This window comes from Oncorhynchus keta, chromosome 2 (genome assembly GCF_023373465.1).
Source record: "Oncorhynchus keta strain PuntledgeMale-10-30-2019 chromosome 2, Oket_V2, whole genome shotgun sequence".
Lineage (NCBI taxonomy): Eukaryota > Metazoa > Chordata > Actinopteri > Salmoniformes > Salmonidae > Oncorhynchus > Oncorhynchus keta.
Window position 1 is genome coordinate 45,412,560 of NC_068422.1, and position 16,666 is coordinate 45,429,225.

A 16,666-nucleotide genomic window follows, 5' to 3' on the forward strand; every position below is an offset into this window, starting at 1 on the left:
TGCTTGATATAAGGAATGTTTAATTATGTATACTTTTACTTTTGATACTTAAGTATATTTTAGCAATTACATTTACTTTTGATAGTTAAGTATATTTCAGACCAAATACTTTTACTCAAGTTGTATGATACTGGATGACGTTCACATTTTCTTTTAAGGTATCTTTACTTTTAGTCAAGTATGACAATTGGGTACTTTTTCCACAACTGGTTATTTGTTGATATTTTTCATTTCTTTCTAGAGTAATCCGAAGCCCTCTTCTCAACACATTTTCAATCCTCGCTACTCAGTTCCAAACTGTATATGATTATAAAGTGGTGTGCTACTATACTTGCTTTAATTGGGTGATACATGTAGGATTGGTCATTTGAGTATGCTATGATGCAGTTCTATGTACCGCAGTGTGATGTACCGCAGTGTGATGTACTGCAGTGTGATGTACTGTATGTGTGATGTACTGCAGTGTGATGTACTGTATGTGTGATGTACTGTATGTGTGATGTACTGCAGTGTGATGTACTGTATGTGTGATGTACTGCAGTGTGATGTACTGCAGTGTGATGTACCGCAGTGTGATGTACCGCAGTGTGATGTACTGCAGTGTGATGTACTGTATGTGTGTCACTGCAGTCTGAACAGCAGCCAGTTGTTGGAATTCAGATCTCTAAGACATCGGTGTCGAGTGCTGTCAGGACAAATGCCGAGCGGGCATCTTATACCTGCAGCCGCCGGAAACGAGCCTGCCTTCAGTGTGAGGAGAAAACCCACAGGTACCATTGCAGACGACACATACTCAACACTCTTTCAGTGGACACTGGACTCCGCTGACACACAGAATAACTTACAATTCAGATAAACTACTCTAACCCTCATAACCCCTGCACACCAAAATCAAGTAATTTAACCATTCAACTTCCTGAACTGCAGTTCATTCCACTGTATCTCAGCCCTTTACTTCAAAGAAGTTTCACTCACCCTCTGGTCTCAGAATGATATCAGACAGTATGATAACCTTTTTGTTTAGAAAGGAATTCTTTGAGAGCGTGTACAAAGGCCTGGTCTGGGATGAGGATGTCATAGATGGAGGAGAAAGAAGCTTCAACCTTATTAAAAGTCTGCTGAACCATTTCAGAGCTCTGGCTTCCAGCAATCAGGGAACTGACGAGGTGAGGGGTTGATGGCATTCCGCCTTTATATTGTAAATTGGGGCTAAAGGTATAGATTAAGATGAGATATGGTCTGATTCGTACAGTCACTCATCCTGTTTGTTCATAGGTGGACCTTCAGTACCTGAATGATGTGGTCGTAGATGGAGCCGACTCCAACCCAACAGACAGGTTCGGACAAACTGTCTTACTGAAGTCTTTACCAGTGATCAAATTACTCAAATACTTTCTGTTGTGGAAGATCGTTCTCAGGGAAGGCCTCCAGACAGTGTGTTCAACAGGGAATCTACCTTCAACCTGGTTGTAGATCTCGAGGTTGTCGAATGTGGGGCTGATGTCCTGCGTCCTGACTCCTACGGGGTCACGCCCCTGCATATTGCTGCAGCTCTTGACTATGTAGAGATGATCCACTTCCCGTTGGAGAGGAAAGGTCAGAGGTCAAACGTGTGTTTGCCACTTGTTTGTGTATGTGCGTGAGTACTTTTAATGTGTGTTGTACGGTAGTTCACATATGCATGTCCCGTCCCTTCAGCTGACATTGGTGCTAAGACCAACATGGACCATCAGACGCACTCTCCATTACGCAGCTAAGAGTGGGGGCACTCAGGGTACTGCTGCAGAATGAGGCAGACATCTCCGCACAAGACTACAAAAAGAGAACCCCTCTACAATTGGCTGCCAACCTAGGTACTGTTACCCTTACAGACGAAGGACCTTAATTTGAGCCAGTTTGCTACAGCAGAAAAATAATCGTGCAGCAACAGGAAATGGGAATAATTATGTGGATTATAATGAAGGGACATCCCTGTAGGGGTTGATACGTTTTTCATTTGAAAGTGGAAATGACAACAACAACAAAAATACACTACATGTTTTCATTTCCTGCTCTGCAGAAAAAAGCTCAGCAACAAAAGAGTGACAAGATGACCTCAGTGGTAAATAAGGGTTGGATGGTCATGGACCCAATAAGTCACAGTATACACCTCCAATTGTATAGTTAGGCCTGACAATGTGCTAGTTGTTGTGAATTAGTAGGTTCTTGTAGGTGGTCATCCTATAGCTTTGTTTAGCTCTCTTTGGTCTTGTCAGGCTCATTTGGTGATGAACCAGTTCCATGTGACTGACCGGATGACCAGGCAGCAGTTCTACTCCCTCCACCTGCTGGAGCCAGAGCCACCCTGCAAGCAGAATCCACCAGCACAGGGCTCACAAGGTAACCTGTCTAAACAGTAAAAAATGAAAACATCTCATCTATACTTTGGGGATCTTCATTTTTTTTTTTTTTAATTTAAAACTTTTTGTCATCTCTAATTTCTCTTTTCTTGTCTTCCAGAGAGATTGGCCAGTGAGCCTAGAATATTAGTATGTCCTCTTTAAGGCTAAACAGACTAATGCAGTGATAATGGATGAAAACTAAAATGGAAGACTACGTGTGCGGCAAATTTGTCAAGTGAGTCCACTAATTTGATGATGATTGCTGTATGAATTTTCTCTGAGACGTTTTCTCTCTCTCTCTCTCTCTCTCTCTCTCTCTCTCTCTCTCTCTCTCTCGCCACAGTTGCTGTTCATAGTGCACCATGGAAAGCTGGATCTCATCATGCAACCTGTGGTTCTAAAGCTCATCACTGTCAAGTGGAAACTATATGGCAGGTCAGTTAATCAGTGAGAGAGAAAGAGAGAGAGAGAGAGACTTTGAGAGAGAGAGACTTTGAAATACAGCGAGAGAGACTTTTGAGAGAGAGAGAGGAGAGAGAGAGAGAGAGAGAGAGAGAGAGAGAGAGAGAGAGAGAGAGAGAGAGAGAGAGAGACTTTGAGAGAGAGAGACTTTGAAATACAGCGAGAGAGACTTTGAGAGAGAGAGCGAGAGAGACTTTGAGAGAGAGAGAGAGAGAGAGAGAGAGAGAGAGAGAGAGAGAGAGAGAGAGAGAGAGAGAGAGACTTTGAGAGAGAGAGAGAAAGAGAGAGACGAGAGAGAGAGAGAGAGAGAGAGAGAGAGAGAGACTTTGAGAGAGAGAGAGAGAGAGAGAGAGAGAGAGAGAGAGAGAGAGAGAGAGACTTTGAGAGAGAGAGACTTTACAGCGAGAGAGACTTTGAGAGAGAGAGAGAGAGAGAGAGAGAGAGAGAGAGAGAGAGAGAGAGAGAGAGAGAGACTTTGAAGAGAGAGAGAGAGAGAGACTTTGAGAGAGAGAGAGAGAGAGAGAGAGAGAGAGAGAGACTTTGAGAGAGAGAGGTAGAGACTTTGAGAGAGAGAGAGAGAGAGAGAGAGAGAGAGAGAGAGAGAGAGAGAGAGAGAGAGAGAGAGAGAGAGAGAGAGAGAGAGAGAGAGAGAGAGAGAGAGAGAGAGACTTTTGCCAGAAGGGAGTGGCAGGTGTGTCGCTCGTGCCAAATGGGTCTCCCCTCTTGCCCCCCTCCAGTCTCCTGCTCTCTCATAAATAAAATACACTAGCGGCCCTGACCATTCATGCAGTTAGACACATAGCTGAAGGGATCTGTTAATACAGTACTGAATGGTGGCTCAGTATTTCACTCTGATTAGTAAACGAGTGACTCTGTAGATTGGGGGCTTGGATACTCCTACTCCTCAAGCTCCTGTTTGTCGTCTCCTGGACAACCGTGGCCATCTCTGTGTCTGTCATCCGAGACAAGGAGCCGTATGTTTTCCCTGAGGTGAGAAAGTGAAGGAGAGAGGGAACTTTACTCTTTTTAATTATTTTTTAAAGATTCACTCAATCCTTTTTTGGATCCAAAATAAAAAATGGTGAATATAAAGGTCCCAACTATTTTACAGGTCATACAGATGCTAGGACATGCTAGGACATGCTATGACATGCTAGGACATGCTTGGATTGCTCATAAGTCACTGATAAGGTCATTGTGGACTCCATTGTAAAAGCCAATGGGGATCCAAATAAACAAATCGAAATACAAAAAGATATATCTTCCTGCATGATTGGTGGCGTGTGTTTGGGGTGGTGGCGACTCTGGGGCTGACAGTGGTGGAGGTGGGCCGGGAGGTGGCGGAGACGATAGGCTCCAGGAGGAAGCTGAAGAGCTGGTAGCGGTGGTGTGAACGCCGGATCAACGATGACCCCATGACCCCATGTGGCCCAAGGTACAGCACCTTTTATTTTGCTTATTTATTTGCTTTTTTTTTTACACCTTTTCTCCCCAATTTCGTGGTATCCAATTGATAGTTACAGTCTCGTCTCATTGCTGCAACTCCCGTACGGACTCGGAAGAGGCGAAGGTCGAGAGCCGTACGTCCTCCGAAACACAACCCAACCAAGCCACACTGTTTCTTGACACAATGCACACTTCACCCGGAAACCAGCCGCACCAATACGCTGGAGGAAACACCATACACCTGGCGACCGTGTCAGCGTGCACTGCGCCCGGACCGCCACAGGAGTCAATAGTGCGCGATGGGACAAGGACATCCCTGCCGGCCAAACCCTCCCCTAACCCGGACGACGCTGGTCCAATTGTGCTCCGCCCCATGGGTCTCTCAGTCGCGGCCAGCTGCGACAGAGCCTGGACTCGAACGCAGATTCTCTAGTGGCACAGCTAGCACTTCGATGCAGCGCCTTAGACTACTGTTTCACTTGGGAGGCGCACACAGCACCTTTTCTCACCCAGTAGACACACACAGACACACGTCTTACTGAAGTCTCTCGACCTGATCTCGGCTGACACAGTTACCCAAATGAAACTTACTTAAGATCTAAGGAGAGTCCTCCTATGGGTATTATGCCCTTTGTCAGGCTACAGGTTGTTATATAATCCCATTGAGAATGTACTGTGCAACGTTACATATTCTTGCCATTTTTTTGTCTTCCTGCTCCAAAAGGAAAAACATTTCTTGGAAGAGCAAATCAAGATCATCCGCCGCATGAAGGGAAACTACTTACAAGACCCCTGGTGAACGTGTTTGTCTTATACACAATGCATGTCATATGGATATGATTTAACTCTGGCCGAGCTAGCAAGCAGGTGATGATATCGATTTTGGATGTGTCACAGGAACATCTTTGATTGGCCGCTGTACATTCTGCTGATGGCAGTGTTTGGGATCCATGTGGCAGATATCTTCTTGCTGGCAGGCACGCTGCGAGACGAGAGCCTGCGCCTCTTTGCTGTGGTCATCATTTCCCTCTGGCTCCGGGGGATGAAACGCGTCCACACTGCAACCACTAAATAGATTCCTCTTTTTGGCCCCATTTCTTTACTTGATCTCACGACCCCTTCGTTTTAGAGGACCAATCTGGTGGTGGACCGTTCCCTGGTCCCCAATGGATCATGGGAAGGCAACAAAACAATGGAAAATCATAGCTAAACAGATCACATGGACCGGGTGTTAGGTTCTCATAGCAATGGGTATTGTTCATGGGGTAGCTCAGGTATAATCGTGACACCTGGTCAGTGTCCTCATGTTCTCAGGTTCCATGACAACAACACATGAATGGGGCGCCACATTGTCCCCACTGTAGCCATGACAAGAAAGGAACTCGAGCTCATAGGCCCCAACATGGTCATGCCTCTCCTGTCCAAAATAGGATACTTTTTTGAAACAGCATGTCTGGATATTTTCAAGTATAAAGTAACCAAATATAATACTATAATATAATACACATAATACTGATCTTAGAATCATCCACAACATTACACCAATACCACTGCCTTTCATCCTCATTTTATACAGGGTTATAATTCCTTTCATTGTCATGCTGGGGAAGATTGTGGGGGATGTCCTACGTTTCCTCTTCCTATATGCAGAGATCTTTGTCCCTTATGCACGTGACTTATGGATTATGTTTCAGAGGTTAACCCAATTTGATCAAACAGATACCCACAAAATGACATAGTATATGCTATTGTAGCTGTGCTAGTATGATTAAAAAAAATACACATAAAGAAATATATTTACAGTATCTGAGTGTCTGAGCACGAGTTTAATTCCATGAGGGAAGTGGACTCTATCGTGGCCCACTTCCTCTGTGGCACCTTCCTGGCTCTGTCCTCCATTCTGTCTGTCAACCTGATGATCGCCCTCCTCTCGGATACCTTTCAAAGGTAAGGCCTGCTAAAAGTATATATATTTTAAAAAATGTAACCAGGTAAGTCAGTTAAGAACAAATTCTTATTTACAATAACGGCCTAGGAACAGTGGGTTAACTGGCTTGTATCATAGGCAGAACGACAGATTCGATCTAGCAACCTTTCGGTTACTGGCCCAACGCTCTAACCACTAGGCTACCTGCTGCCCCAATTTGAAGAGTTAGGGCAGTTATTCCCAAACTGGGGTACGCGCAATGCCGTCATGGGTACGCCAAATAAAAATGTGATTCACATTTGATTTTTGATTTTTTTTATAAATTCACATTTTCGAACAGTACATTTATATTTTCCAACGGGGCTATACATTTGGGTGAGTTTTTTTTCTCGCCTGACTAGCCTTGTTTCACTGCCCAAAAGAAAATTAAACCATCTAGTGTTCAGCAAAATAACAACACAATGTCAAATACAGGTAGCCTAGTCAAATAATTAACATCCAATCACATTAACCGTTACTCTCTCGTGGGAAACCTTCACTCTAGCGCAGACATTTAGAAACGATACATGACAATTAGAAAAATAAGCCACAGGAGTTTTTTGAGTGAGAATAAAGACGACTTTTCGAGTAGTAAGTCATGTATAAAAGCAACAGTATCAATTAATAAGAAGGTGCTAGGAGCGTATTATATGGTGAGCTACCGAGTGGCTAGGACAGGCAAGCCCCATATTATTGTGGAGGACTTAACTCTTCCTGCTTCCGCAGATATGGCGACGGACAATGCTGGGGGGAAAAGCCCAAAAAATGACACAGACAATGCCTTCATCAAACAACACTGTTTCACGAAGCATCAGTGACATGACAGGAGATGTTTTGAAACAATTACTGTGTTTTATACATACCAGTGAATTATATGCGTTACAGCTGGATGAGTCAACAGACGTAGCCTGGCACAGCTCCTGGTATATGTCCGTTACGTTTATGGGGGGTCAATTAATGAAGGCATCCTCTTCTGCAGACCACTGGAAACCAGGACAATATAAGAGGATATTTTTAAAGTACTGGACAGCTTTGTGACATCAAATGGACTTGGGTGGTCAAGATGTGTTGGTATCTGTACTGATGGAGCAAAATCCATGACAAGAAGACATAATGGAGTGGTAACGTGCGTGCAAGCAGTTGCTCCCGACGTCACTTGGGTACACTGCAGCATCCACCGAGAGGCTCTTGCTGCCAAAGGAATGCCTGACAGCTTGAAAGACGTTTTGAACACTACAGTGAAAATGGTTACTTTGTTAAAGCAAGGCCCCTGAACTCTCGTGTATTTTCTGCATTATGCAATGATATGGGCAGTGACCATGTAACGTTTTAACAACATACAGAAGTGCGCTGGTTATCAAGGGGCAAAGAATTGACACATTTTTTTAAATTGAGAGATGAGCTTAAAGTTTTCTTCACTGACCATAATTTTCACTTGTCTGACCTCTTGTATGATGACGAGTTGGCCTATCTGAGTGATGTTTTTTCTCACCTGAATGATCTGAATCCATGATTACAAGGACTCTCCTCAACTATATTCAATGTGCGGGACAAAATTGAGGCTATGATAAAGAAGTTGGAGCTCTTCTTTGTCTGCGTTAACAAGGATAACACACAGGTCTGCCCATTATTGTATGATTTTTTGTGTGCAAATTAACTCATGCTTACGGACAATGTCAAATGTCAATCACTCAGGGACTTTCCCGAAACGGACGACACAAACAACTGGATTCATATCCCTTTCATGCCCTGCCTCCAGTCCACTTACCGATATCTGAACAAGAGAGCCTCATCGAAATTGCAACAAGTGATTCTGTGAAAATCAAATTTAATCATAAGTCACTGCCAGAGTTATGGATAGGGCTGCGCTCAGAGTTTCTTGCCTTGGCAAATCGCGCTGTTAAGACACTGATGCCCTTTGCAACCACGTACCTATGTGAGAGTGGATTCTCGGCCCTCACTAGCATGAAAACTAAATACAGGCACAGACTGTGTGTTGAAAATGATTTAAGACTGACACTCTCTCCAATACAACCCAACATTGCAAAGTTATGTGCATCTTTTCAAGCACACCCTTCTCATTAACCTGTGGTGAGTTATTCACAATTTTTGATGAACAAATAAGGTTTTATATGTAAGATGGCTAAATAAAGAGCAAAATGATTGATTATTATTTTATTATTATTTGTGCCCTGGTCCTATAAGAGCTCTTTGTCACTTCCCACGAGCCAGGTTGTGACAAAAACTCACAGTCATTCTTATGTTTAATAGATGTATTGCGTACTGTGTGTGTGTGTGTGTGTGTGTGTGTGTGTGTGTGTGTGTGTGTGTGTGTGTGTGTGTGTGTGTGTGTGTGTGTGTGTGTGTGTGTGTGTGTGTGTGTGTGTGTGTGTGTGTGTGTGTGTGTGTGTGTGGCAGGCTTACAATGATGGCAAAAAAACAACATCGAAACAACATTAAAAAAACAACATTTGAGAGTGTGCTGACCCCAGTGCTAGAGGGGGTATGCTGAGCTAGGGGATCTGTGTGCATACGCCTTTACAGCTTACACGCGTGTACTCACTCAAGTATTATATATTGTTTGTCTTCATCAGGTATCAGTGTTTGTTCCATTCTCAACAAACCTGCATCTGTCACTCTCAGCATCAGTATGAATGAGTGTATCGTACTCACTGTGTGTACGAATCTCTTCTGTCAGGGTGTATGACAATGCACTGGCCAATGCAGTGATGCAGCAAGCAGCCATTATCCTGCAGGTGGAGGAATCTATGCCCTGTCTCTGCCGTTTCTATGACGACCGCCACAACCAACACCTCTGTGCATCTGCTTGGGGGGCTTCAGGACGATGACATCAGAACTGACCCAAAGCGGCACGCAGAGATGAAGACGATCACCGCTCAGATCAAGGTGACGGAATGGGACATTCATCTTAAACACCAGCATTTTGAACTGTACGTCTGTATACAGTACTGTATATCTGTACCTGCCTGTGGGTGGTTAAGCTCAGGGAGGGAGAGTGCTTTCTTTCTCTTGCACATGCTTTTTGACTTGTTTTTGACACTTCAGGAGACCCTAGATGAGTTCCTGGAGATGCAAAATGAAGTGAATCGCTCCGAACAAGGAAGATCAGGTGATAGTGACAGGGGCTCAGGGTAGGCACAGCACTGCCTCTCTTTTACCTGAATTTAGGAGTACGACACAACTTTGCTGTATTGTGGAATATTTCCAGGCGTGTGTCAAGATCTCTCTCTTCCTGTCTCTCCTAGGGGGAGGCGCTTCTCATCTCCTGTGCAGGGGGAACACCTGCAGACTCTTCAGAGGCTCCAGATGGACGAGACCCAGCAGAGCCAGGACCTCAGTGCCCTGAGGGCAGACATGAAGATCCTGCAGGCCCTGTTCCACTAACAGATCCAGTCCCAGACCAGCCCATGACAGTACTAGTGTAACAGTATAACTTTAGACCGTCCCCTCGCCCATACCCGGGCGCGAACCAGGGACGCTCTGCACACATCAACAACAGTCACCCACGAAGCATCGTTACCCATCGCTCCACATAAGCCGCGGCCCTTGCAGAGCAAGGGGAACTACTACTTCAAGGTCTCAGAGCAAGTGACGTCACCGATTGAAACGCTATTTAGCGCGAACACCGCTAACTAGCTAGCCATTTCACATCCGTTACACTTGGTTGACACTAAGACAGACCAAATAACTAATCTAGTGTAGTCTGGTCAAAGACTTAACAAAGAGTGAAGTCCATTCAAAACCTGAGAGAGTGCATATATAGATTGAGAGCTAAAATCGGAGTCTTTTCACATGATGATGTAATTCGTACTGACGTTTGTTTAAATAAGAGAAGGCCTACCATAGAAATATAATCTATGGAGTTTACTCTTTGACCCAGTCAATCTACACTACATTAGTTCTATTTAGGCCTACTATGATAACCTGTCTCTGTGCCTGTTTCTTCTGTGTATCTCTGTGCTAGAGTATATGTTTCACAGTCTCCTGTCTTTCCATAACTGATAGATTACATTATTGTGTCTCTGTGCAGGCGTGGGCTGTGGTGTGAAGGCAGCAGAAAGCACTGGGTCAGAGACTGTGGAAGCTCCACCATATAGGCGAGGTATCAGTGGTTCATGCATCTTGATTTTCTGTCATGTCTCTTTGTCGTAAGCCTGTAATTGCATAGTGCACTCTGCAGATGGCCACAGTGTGTTTAAGAAGTCTGTCTAATTTGACCTGTTTACTTTGAACTCACAAGTGTTGTACTCTCCAGTCCTCCAGGGCCTCAACAGGCTGACTCTTGATGCTGAAGATGACTGTAACCATAGAGACTGTACCAGCACCAGCAACCAGAGATACATGACCAGAAAATAAGGATGAAGCCTTCTAACTAACATCTACATGACTATAACACGTGCATTATTTTTTGCTAATGGTTTTAGCCTATTTATTTGACTTAGTTGTCCTAGATCCTTACAACCTGCATTCTCATCTAAATATAAGGCTTTGTGTTTTCAAGAGTGAATCAAGAGCCACCCATTTAGTTGTAATTTTCCTGATTTGCTTGGAATATGATGCTGGCTTTAAATGTGAATTAGCAATGATCCACTAATGCCTGGCAGTCTGTCTATACAATCTCAAATGTATTACTGTACAGTGTAAATAAATCTATTGCACATATGCCCTTTTGCAATGACTTTATGGAGTATGTCACTACAATTGTTATCAGCCTAATCATTATCATCATCATCAACAACAACAACATCATCACCAACAGCATCATCATCATCATCCTCAACATCATCATCATTATTCATATGTTGAATTATTCTGATTTTACAACTACAGCGTGTCTAATGTCCCCAGTGATTCTTTGAAACAAGTAACCTAGGTTGGCTTTCCCCTGACCCTGTTGTGTAAGCGTTGATCCTGCACAGCCTCTCATTTCCCATTAGTCAGCTTAAAAGTTTCCCCACTCTCTCGCTCGCACTACGAAGTAACGGCTGATATCCGTTTCCTTCCGCACTGGGAGAGGGAGTGAAGATGGCGGCGGCCGAATCTGATCGTGAAGTACCTTCTGCTCTGTGTACTGAATTCCTGAATTTCTCTGTCAAAGACACAGCTTCGGTAAGCGACAGTTGTTATATGTGTATATCTTTGATGTGATTGTTCTTGTCGAAGGGATTAGAGCGCACCAATTTCATCGCTGATATTTATTTCTGTATTTTTTTGTTTTCCATCTCGACTTGTTTTTCTCTGATGCGATGATGGCAGTACGGGAACTTGGCTAACGCTTACTAGCTAGCTAACGTTAGCTATCCTTCTAGAATATTTTATTTGAGCTAATATATGGCACTGCACTAACGTAAGAAGGATTCGATGTGATACTATTCCAGATGTTTTATATTGAGAGATGTGTCCAGGATTATTTAAAAACATATTTACTTTAGCTATCTACCGGTAACTAGCCAGTGTTTTATTTCTTAGATAGCTAACCGCTAACGTTAGCTGTTCACTTGGCAGACAAAACAATATGAATTTGCCGTCTCTGCGTACGAGCTGCTTCTGTTGCTGTTACTGCTGCTTCTGTTGCTGTTACTGCTGCTTCTGTTGCTGTTACTGCTGTTGCTGTTACTGCTGCTTCTGTTGCTGTTACTGCTGCTTCTGTTGCTGTTACTGCTGCTTCTGTTGCTGTTACTGCTGCTTCTGTTGCTGTTACTGCTGCTTCTGTTGCTGTTACTGCTGCTTCTGTTGCTGTTACTGCTGCTTCTGTTGCTGTTACTGCTGCTTCTGTTGCTGCTGCTTCTGTTGCTGCTGCTTCTGCTTCTGTTGCTGCTTCTGTTGCTGCTGCTGCTTCTGCTTCTGTTGCTGCTGCTGCTTCTGCTTCTGTTGCTGCTGCTTCTGTTGCTGTTACTGCTGCTTCTGTTGCTGTTACTGCTGCTTCTGTTGCTGTTACTGCTGCTTCTGTTGCTGCTTCTGCTGCTTCTGTTGCTGCTTCTGTTGCTTCTGTTGCTGCTTCTGTTGCTTCTGTTGCTGTTACTGTTGCTTCTGTTGCTTCTGTTGCTGTTACTGTTGCTTCTGTTGCTGTTACTGTTGCTTCTGTTGCTGTTGCTTCTGTTGCTGTTGCCACTGTTGCTGTTGCTTCTGTTGCTGTTGCCGCTGTTGCTTCTGTTGCTATTAACGCCATAGCTAGCACAGCAGTAGCTATCCTGGCAAACTTGCTATTATATATATATATATATATATATATGAGACTGTATTTGCCATCATTTTAACTATTGTTTTAAATAATACAAGTTCAAAACATGCACAGGTTATAAGTATGAGTAGTTCGAGACTACTCTAATGTGGCAACACACACTACGTGATTTCAATGGGGCTTTTGTTTTATACTAACTTCAACCAAAAACACATTTTATGCATTTTCATCCATTTCTGAGTCTCCTGCACTTTTGTAATACATTCCACACTGTGCCACTTAGGGCTGCATGATATATATGTATTTTGGGCAAACAATCTAGACCTAGTTTATTGGTGAATTGTTGGAATCATGGAAATATAATGATTATTGTATTTGGAATATAGTGGGCAGCACTTTGAATACATTGTTGTTTGACATGAAGACAAATGAATAAGCCGGGGATGAGTTATTGTGACAGGGTAGGACCCACTGTTTTGGCCAGTGTTTCCCAGGGGACTGTATATGATGTTACATTTCAATGTAACTACACTACATGACCAAAAGTATGTGGACACTTGCTTGTCGAACATCGCATTCTGAAATCGTGGGCATTAATATGGAGGTGTGCCCCCCTCCCCGCTGCTATAACAGCCGCCACTCTTCTGGAATGTAGTTTGACTAGATGTTGGAACATTGCTGCAGGGACTTGCTTCCATTCAGCCACGAGCAGTAGTGAGGACGGCACTGCTTTTTTGACAGTATCCCTCAAAAAGCAAGTTCTGCAGCCTCTAGTTTTGTCTTATCTTGATTATTGATCAGTCGTATGGTCAGGAGCTGCAATGAAAGACTTAGATAAGCTGCAGCTGGCCCAGAACAGAGCGGAACGTCTTGCTCATCATTGTAATCAGAGGGCTGATATAAATACTATGCATGCCAGTCTCTCTTGGCTAAGATTTGAGGAGAGACTGACTGCATCGCTTCTTATTTTTCATAAGAAACATTGTGTTGAACCATTGCATTTCTGTTCAAAATGTTGTATCAAGACTGCCCAAATGTGCCTCATTTGGTTTATTAATACATTTTAAAGTTCATAACTGTGCGCTCTCCTCAAACAATAGCATGGAATTATTTCACTGTAATAGCTACTGTAAATTGGACCGTGTAGTTAGATTAACAAGAATTCAAGCTTTCTGCCCATATCAGATATCTCTATGTCCTGGGAAATGTTCTTGTTACTTACAACCTCATGCTAATCACAGACTACGTTAGCTCAATTGTCGTGCGGGGGGACACCGATCCAGAGCTGTTCTTGTTTTGTCTCTTAATGTTCTGTATTATGTCCTGTTTTGTGTGGATCCCAGGAAGAGTAGCTGCTGCTTTTGCAACAGCTAATGGGGTTCCTAATCAAATGCCAAAGATGTTGGGTGATTAGGCCTGGCTCGCAGTTGGCGTCCCAATTCATCCGAAAGGAGTTCAATGGGGTTGAGTTCAGGGCTCTGTGCAGGCCAGTCAAGTTCTTCCACACCGATCTTGACAAACCATTTCTGTTTGGACCTTGCTTTGTGCACGGGGGCATTGTCATGGGGGCGGCAATAATGTTAAAGCTGGTTCCAGCAATTTTACCCATTTTTGATGGGCCGAGAGAAAATGTGCAGTCTTTTTTTTTAAAGCAAATTTGCTGCAATTATACACATTTTGCCATAGCAGAAGAAACACGGCATATGCATTTGAGTGACACGAACATTATAACAAAATCAATTGGGACCCCATGACGTTTAAAAAAAAATGTGAGCTTCTCCCTGACACTAGTTTATATTCTGATCTTATTTAAAACTAAATATAGCTCCATTATCTTTTCTACATAATTTATCTGGTTTCAGTCCTTTAAGTTCACACTGAAAGTGTTTTACTATCCTGAAAATTATGTAAAGAAATAGTTAAACATGAAATAAAAAAGAGAATTTGTAGTGACGGCCTGCTGCTGATAAATGAATATAGGATAAACACTGCAGTGAGAGAAAGGGATAATTAATCATGATTTTGGTGACAGTCATCTTTGAAATCAGCATATTTGGGTTATGGTTTGCGAACAAAGTACTAGTGTTGCACGGTATACCTTCACCATAGCAATATCATGGTATGGAAATAGCATGATACTTATGATGCCAACATTTGAGTACCAAAGTACCATTTCAAATGATACTACCAAATGTTTCAGCCCTACCGATCTAAAGAACCAGCTGCACCTGCTTATAAAATCTTTGTAAAGTCAGTTTTGTTGATAAATTCAGTTTCATTTCCCTAGAAACTAGTCTCTTGTATGCGCCAGTCCAATGTCTACTTTCATGGCATCTCAAGTGTGGCAGCGGTCACTTCCAGCCATCACTCACCTGCTTCTCTCCGTTCGCTCCTCCTGCACATCTATTCCTCCATCAGTTAAAAAAAATATATATATAATTTAGCTATGATGGCAATTGGGGATAAAGACCCTAATAAGTCTTCTGTTACATTTTATAAATTGGAGCAAAGTTGATACTTTGTATAATTTCATTGCCTTGTATAACCAAGAGCACAGGCCAGTCGGAGTAGGCTTTGCAGTTGCATGTTTACTGTCAAATCAAATGTTATTTTTCACATGGTCTGAATACAACAGGTGAATTTCACCTTACAGTGAAATGCTTACTTACAAGCCCTTAACCAACAACGCAGTTTTAAGAAAAATAATTAAAGAGCAGCAGTAAAATAACAACAGTGAGGCTATATACAGGGGGTACTGGTACAGAGTCAATGTGCAGGGGCACAAGTTCGTTGAGGTAACATTGTATCTCTCATGCAGCTTCTGAGTGACAGAGGAAAATGGAGCGCAGCTCCATGACAGGCATGCTTGTAGCTTTAAAGCAAAGAATGGCGTTTCTCTAGCCCAAACGTTTTTTAAAAATCGGACCGTATTACCGGAGCTACCTTTTTTTTTCTTCCGGAGAGATTTCGCACACATTTTTCGCACATGATTTTGCACACATTACACAAACCATGCCGCGGGCTGTTTTAAAAAAAAACAAATTCCAGGTCGCTAATTATTGGTTTCTTAACAAACGTTGTTCAGTCATGTTACCTAATTGGCTAACAACCTGCTAACGTGACAGTGGGTCTAGGCAAATTTGATTGGCACAGGAAGAAAGGAAAGTGGTCTGTTACTCATGAGATTCATATAGGCCAAAAGTAAGCCACAACTCTTTCTGGTACTCCTTAAATTATGTTTGGTACGTAATGTTTTTTAAAGTTGGGAGCAGTGTTTGTGTGAGAGAGGAAGACCGTGCCGTGCGTGTGTTAACAGAGAGTGAAGGTTTCATGCAGTATTTTCCCCTTACTGCCCCAATGAAATGCCGATCATTATGCATGTTTATTCCTCCAGACAAGTCACAGTTAGGCCTTTGCAAATAAACTCAGCAAAAAAATAATTGTCCTCTCACTGTCGCTGTGTTTATTTTCAGCAAACTTAACATGTGTAAATATTTGTATATAATAAGATTCAACAACTGACACATCAACTGAAAAAGTTCCACAGACATGTGACTAACAGCAATGGAATAATGTGTCCATGAACAAAGGGGGGCATAATCAAAAGTAACAGTCGGTATCCGGTGTGGCCACCAGCTGCATTAAGTACTGCACCAGATTTGCCAGTTCTTGCTGTTAGATGTTACCCCACTCTTCCACCTAGGCGCCTGCAAGTTCCCGGAAATTTATGGGGGGAATGGCCCTAGCCCTCACCCTCCAATCCAACAGGTCCCAGACGTGCTCAATGTGATTGAGATCCGGACTCTTTCTCTGTCTTGCAGAGCACTATGGCAGGTGGCATTGTCATGCTGGAGTGTCATGTCAGGATGAGCCTGCAGGAAGGTTACCACATGAGGGAGGAGGATGTCTGCCCTGTAATGCACAGCGTTGAGATTGCCTGCAATGACAGCAAGCTCAGTCCGATGATGCTGTGACACACCGCCCCAGACCATGACTGACCTCCACCTCAAAATCGATCCCGCTCCAGAATACAGGCCTCGGTGTAACGCTCATTGCTTCTACGATATGAGCGAATCCGACCATCACCCCTGATGAGACAAAACCACAACTCGTCAGGGAAGAGCACTCTATGCCAGTCCTGTCTGGTCCAGCGACGGTGGGTTTGTGCCCATAGGCGACGTTGTTGCCGGTGATGTCTGGTGAGGACCT

General features: G+C 43.3%; 1 protein-coding gene across 2 annotated transcripts in view; it reads left to right on the top strand.

Annotated features, from left to right (window-relative positions):
• Positions 1–11,088: 11,088 nt before the first annotated feature.
• The window catches only part of LOC118401223 (E3 ubiquitin-protein ligase UBR2-like), a 39,849-nt gene continuing 34,271 nt past the window's right edge, over positions 11,089–16,666 (top strand). Inside the window, exon 1 of one of the 2 annotated variants that reach the window (XM_035798578.2) lies at positions 11,089–11,385. In XM_035798578.2, the coding sequence (XP_035654471.1) occupies positions 11,302–11,385 (84 nt within the window). In that variant the 5' untranslated portion in view covers positions 11,089–11,301. The remainder of the gene's footprint in view (positions 11,386–16,666) is intronic. The other variant, XM_035798562.2, reaches the window with a different exon arrangement.